The following is a 6,013-nucleotide window of genomic DNA, read 5'->3' as shown; positions in this document are numbered from 1 at the left end:
TCTACAAAAAGAAAGAAAAAAGTTGTGCTGTGTGTAGGGGAGTGTGCTGTCCCATTTTGGTCAAAAGTTGTGCACTAAAAAGTTGTCATATCTACAAAAAGAAAGAAAAAAGTTGTGCTGTGTGCAGTGTGCTGTCCCATTTTGGTCAAAAGTTGTGCAGTGCAGTGTGCTCATCTCCACACTGGGGCATTCACTTCAGAAGCGAGAGTTAGCATGTCCATGATGGTCAGATCGTTCCTTTCCAAGTCCTTCCACAACTGGGCCAGATTGCCCTGTGTAGCCTTGGTCTGCTTTCGCTTGTAGCGGCGTAGCTTGTTCTCTGACACCATACGCAGCTGGAAGTCGATCAAGGTAGCTTCCTTGTGCAGCAAATCAACGAGCAAATAAATCGGCAAGTTTGCTCGCTGTGCTTTCCGATTTAAAAAATAGCATACCTACAAGCTCGTAGCGCGCCACTCGCTATGAGCTTGTAGATCTGCTATTTTTCAATAGCTTAAAGTATAACATAATGCTTAGTTAAAACACCAAAAGGGGTTCCCATCCAGAATGGGTTTAACTGTTACACCCCTCTAACAATGCTTAAAAAAATGTGTACAATCTATCAATTATGCAAGAATGTAAACATGAGATAGTCAGACTGCAGCACTGAAGCAAATTGATATAGCACAGAGGCCATTAAAACCCACTTCTGTCTCATTCTGTCTCCTAAAACTCAGACTTTCTGCAGCATCTAACTAAATAAAGCTGTCTTCTTCTCTGCTCTCAATGTCAGAATGACTTATAGAGTTACAATGTGTAACTTTGTGTATGTGGAAAAAAACCTCTCGATCACTCTCTACTTACTAGAACTATGCTTGTTATGGTTAGACCGAATAAATTGAGTTTGTTTAGCTATCCAGTGTGCAATCATTAATATATGTGTTCCTGTCGGGCGCCCGCTGGCCTAGCGGTCCAGGCGCATGCCACACATAATATGGCTCTGGCCTGACTGCGTGTCACGGGTTCGAGTCCCGTTCATGACGACCTTTGCTGCGTGTCTCTCCCCTTCTCTCTCTCTCCCTCTTTCCAGTCATGTTTAGCTTGGGAGGCAGGGTTGTTCCTGTCTACCTTCACTTGTATAAAAAGGCAAAAAGCCAAAAACAAATCTAATATATATATATATGTTCCTGTCTAGACTAGAGATACTTAGAAATAATTAACTCAGTATTTGGTATAGATCAAGCAATGCATCCACAATTCCACTATAGCACGCAGCCTATATGCCAAATGTTATACTGTGATATTATACAGTATTCAGCACATTATTTTAGGGCTATTTTGCAAAGACATTTATTTTACAATATGCAATCATTAGCGACATTGTCACTCGTGTGTGTGTGTGTGTGTGTGTGTGTGTGTGTGTGTGTGTGTGTGTGTGTGTGTGTGTGTGTGTGTGTGTGTGTGTGTGTGTGTGTGTGTGTGCAAACTTCTGAAGAAATGTGAACTGAACCCCTCTCAATTTGGTTACTCCAGAAGAGTCCAGATGGCTGTCACTTTTCTCACATGCTAATGTAACTAGCAATAGCAAGATCATTGTCCGAAAGTTCGCTTCGTTTGGCAGGTGTGAAGGCTCATTCGAATCCTAATGCGTGTCTAATGTGTCTGTCTGTCACTGTGTGGGGATCCGAGTGGAGACTTTCTTCATCTTGTTTAAATATAAATACTTCAAAATTAAAACACATGTTTAGCTCAGCATGATCTATAAACTGTATAGCTAACATGGAATATGCATAATAATTGTGATCGGATCATCAATGGGACTCTGGGAGTAGATCTGTAAACTTCGGATCATTTTGCGCTCCCGTCTCCGCTGTGCCTCGTTCATGTGCCCAAAAAAAAGAACAGTGGCGCGCACACACACACACACACACACACACACACACACACAGTAAGTCTCCGACGACACACTGCATCCGTTACTCTCACTTTACGTGAAAAGTCTATTTTTTAACATCGGCTTCTGAACACATTGATAAAATTCCCTGCTACGTTTCCTTGCTTTCCCTGACACAGCCAGTGTGAAGGCAAACCGCATCAAATTAAATATGCAAGAATCCAAATTCTCCGCCCATACGCATTTGAGTCTACAGAAGTATTAGGTGAGAATGTGACCTAATTAGCAACTTTGTACAGCCGTCTGGTGGCAGTGTCTACTCCTTACAAGTGTTTCACCGGATTTTACTGTTAAATAAATAAATAATTAGCCGTGACTGCGCACGTCTGTAGGAACCGATAGTTAGATCCGAAATTGAATTATGCCTACTGTAATGGGTGCCACGGAAAGTACAGACAACTCACCCCGCAATGTCAGAAAGTGAAGACATCTCACCCCGGAAAGTAAAGACATCTCACCGGGGTGAGATGTCTTCACTTTCCGGGGTGAGATGTCTTCACTTTCCGGGGTGAGCTGACCGGACATCTCACCCCGGACATCTCACCCCGACATGTCAAAAAGTGAAGACAACTCACCGGGGTGAGATGTCTCGTATTCCTATCAGCACCTAGCAATCAGTCTTGTAGGGAAGTGTCAAATTCTGGATCAATCAGGATGGAGTGCTGAAGGGCCCCTTACTTATGTAATGTAATGCCATGACAAACAATATTAACCTTGACGAAATAAATGGCATTTGTCTGCCTAATGGTTTGATGATAACTCAACAGACTATTTCTATTGACTCACTCAATAAAAGACACCTGAGACCATGGCTGAACTCCAAAAATGAGATCTACCGTCTTGTTCCTGTAAGTGTAAGGATTAGTTGAGGGGACATTTAGGCTATACAGAGAAATTTTAAATCAATAAAACATGCACTTCACAGAAATAATGGTAACCTCGCATTGACCACATGCTGCTTGCACAATCAATCAGATTAACTAATGAAAGAGTTATTGATCGAAAGTGTGGCTGCTGCGCGACACTGTTGAGGCTGACCATTAAAAGTGGTACTTCTTCTCTCTTGGCCACTTTGAAAATGTCACGGTCATTCTGCTCACTGCTCCTTATTGGTGGACTAACAAAGTCTGCAGGAGACAATCCATTCAGCCATCCCCTATGTGCAACTCTGGACGATGAGCCCATGTGGCAAGGGAACGGGGATCTTATTTTCTATCAAACCTGGAGAAGAGCCATATTCACCTGCTGTCGTTTAAATACAATGGGGAAAAATGGAAATACAAAATGCACTGTTGTGGTGTGGACACCCTCGTTATGAACTGCTGAATGGTTATTCTCGTTATTCATGTAGAATTAATTGCTGTATATTCATTCATCTTAATCTTATATAAAAATCACACCCGTGTGAAGTGAGGGGCACTCTTTTTTCTTTTTTTTTTCAGTCAAAGCTTCTTTATTAAAGAAACAAGGCAAGTACATAATCTTTCATATTTTACCAATTTCCTACAGGAAAGTCAACCACGTTTAGGCGACACCTTCACATTATTTCTTTTGAAAAGCCTTTTCAAAGAAGCCTAATATTTTCCACTGATATTTAATCTAGCCATACATTTAACAAGAATGAAGAGGGGAACATTTTCAATGCCAAACAAAATATTCATATAAAAAAATCAAACCTTGAAATTGGAAACATTGAGAAACAACAGACATACAATTCTAAAACTATAATATGCAATTATTTTTCGTGACTCTTCTCTCCTCCGGTCATTCAGTATTGGGAATACTCCTTGGTCTCTAGTTTGGCAACAATTCGCTCCAGTTGTCTCTTAGCCTCACACTGTGGAAAGTTGCCCATGTCATAGTACTGTGGGGCAATCTTCACAAGCCATTCTGGTTTGATATCTGTGCAAGTGCGAATGTAATTCTTTGTAGTGAGGACAAGCTCGTTGTAGAGCACCCACTCAGGCTTATGGTCCAGCACTGTAGATGGATGTAGTTGGACAACTTGGTTGTCTTTGACTGTGAGGTAATGACCAGTGCGCTCCAAATGAGCCACCTGCATGAAGAAGCCAGTGCAAAGCGCCCGACGGATGTAGTAATCTCTGCTGGTAAACTTTGTGCTTCGACGGGGCAGGTTGAAACGGTCCATGATCCTGGACAGCTGCTGCCGCACATTATCAGCAGACATCAACGAACGGTAGTTGACAAAGTTGTCATAGCACCACTGGTTGGCCTCATGGTTTTGTTTGAAGGCGTGGTAGACGTTGAGCAGCGTCAGGTGATCCCCATCGATATGGGCAAACCTCATCTTGGACTCGTCAGCTGCATTCTTAGCCTCCGTTGGCCGGACAAAACACTGTGGGACTGACAGCATGGCAGTAATGGAAAGGATCTCATTTGAGCAGTTAAACTCGCAGCTGGCAATGACCATCTTTGCCAACTGGGGGTCTAAGGGAAACTCTGCCATCATGGAGCCCAGCTCTGTTAGGTCACCGTCATCGTTGAGGGCAGCCAGGTAATTCAGCAACTCAAGGGCCCGCATCAGTGTCTCAGGAGCTGGTGGGTCCATGAAGTCAAAGTGCACAAGGTCATCAATACCTAGCTTCTTCAGCTGCAACACCACAGATCCCAAGTTCGACCGTAGAATCTCAGGATAGGTGTTATCCTGCATCTCTGTTTTATAGGCCTTTTCTGTGTAGAGGCGGAAAGTCTTTCCTGGGCGCGTTCTGCCTGCTCGCCCTGCCCTCTGCTGGGCAGAGGCTTTACTGATGGCTGTGACAAGCAACGACTCCACTCTAATGCGAGGATTGTACACCTTTTGCTTTGCAAATCCAGGATCAATGACGAACACGACTCCATCAATTGTCAGGGAAGTCTCAGCTATGTTTGTTGACACCACAACCTTTCTTCCTATTGCACCGCTAGGTTTTCTGGGAGGAGGCGCCTCAAAGATCCTTTGTTGCTGCTGTGGTGGCAGTGTGGAGTACAGTGGAATTATTTTGATGTCTCCCACTTCAGGTCCAAGGTCATCGACCTCACGCTTGATCCGTTTGCATGCCTCATCAATTTCCTCTTGACCAGTGAGGAACAGAAGACAGTCACCTTCCTCTTCCTCACACATGTGGATCTGAATGACAGTACGAATAGCTGCTTCAAGGTAATCCCGTTCTGGCTCAGGGGTGTAGAAAATCTCTACAGGGTGTGTACGCCCAGGGATTGTCAGCAGGGGACAGTTGTCAAAGTACACCTGGAATTTTCCAGCATCTAGTGTGGCACTCATGACTATTACCTTCAGATCTTTTCTCTGTCGGACCACCTCCTTTAGGACTCCCATCAGGATGTCTGTGGCAAGAGTTCGCTCGTGAGCCTCGTCCAGAATGATCACGCCATATCTCTCCAGCAACGGGTCATTCATGGCCTCCCTCAGCAACATACCATCCGTCATGTACTTCAATATAGTCTTGGCCGAGCTACAGTCCTCAAATCGAATCGAGTAGCCAACTTCTTGTCCAAGCATTACGTCCATCTCATCTGCCACCCTCTGAGCCACGCTCATGGCGGCCACTCTTCTGGGCTGCGTGCAGGCTACAGCTCGCTTAGGACCGGGTAACCCTTTCACCAGGTCCACACACCACTGGGGAATCTGTGTCGTTTTTCCAGAGCCCGTCTCTCCAACCAGCACAAAGCTCTGTTGACGTGTGATGATGTCATTGAAACTTTCCCTGTACTCCCATACGGGCAGCTGTAGCCTTTTCTTCAGGATCTCATAGAAGCGCGGGGTGTGTGGCAGGTTGGTGAATGGGTTGATCTGCTGGTTCACTGCCATCTGTTTGAGACTGGGTGCCATGACCAGCCCCACTGGCACACTGTTAGCTGATGAAACACTGGAAGGCTTTATGTCCCGGTCTCTGTCTCGGTCCCGGTCTTTATCCCTGGAGCGATCCTCGCGGTCTCTGTCGCGGTCTCTTTCTCTCCCATCAGATCTCTTCTTGGTGGAGGAGTAATCGTCACCCAAATCTAGACGGTGTCGTTTAGACATGTCTGTCTGGGGGCAAGACGGCACGGCAGACCTTTACACAA

The 6,013-nt window shown here is 45.0% G+C and overlaps 1 protein-coding gene across 1 annotated transcript; it reads right to left on the bottom strand.

The window, feature by feature from the left end:
* Positions 1-3,368: 3,368 nt before the first annotated feature.
* LOC306922754 (ATP-dependent RNA helicase DHX15-like) lies at positions 3,369-6,013 on the bottom strand. Its single transcript, XM_079500574.1, has one exon. It carries the CDS (start codon positions 5,970-5,972, stop codon positions 3,702-3,704), a length of 2,271 nt encoding a protein of 756 aa, XP_079356700.1. The 5' UTR covers positions 5,973-6,013; the 3' UTR covers positions 3,369-3,701.

This window comes from Electrona antarctica, assembly GCF_951216825.1.
Source record: "Electrona antarctica genome assembly, chromosome: 5".
In the NCBI taxonomy this organism is placed as follows: Eukaryota; Metazoa; Chordata; class Actinopteri; order Myctophiformes; family Myctophidae; genus Electrona; species Electrona antarctica.
This window is presented reverse-complemented; position numbering and strand designations above follow the sequence as displayed.

Bases quoted from the DNA above. Each gene is read 5' to 3' on its own strand.
- LOC306922754 (XM_079500574.1), bottom strand. From the start codon at position 5,972: ATGTCTAAACGACACCGTCTAGATTTGGGTGACGATTACTCCTCCACC.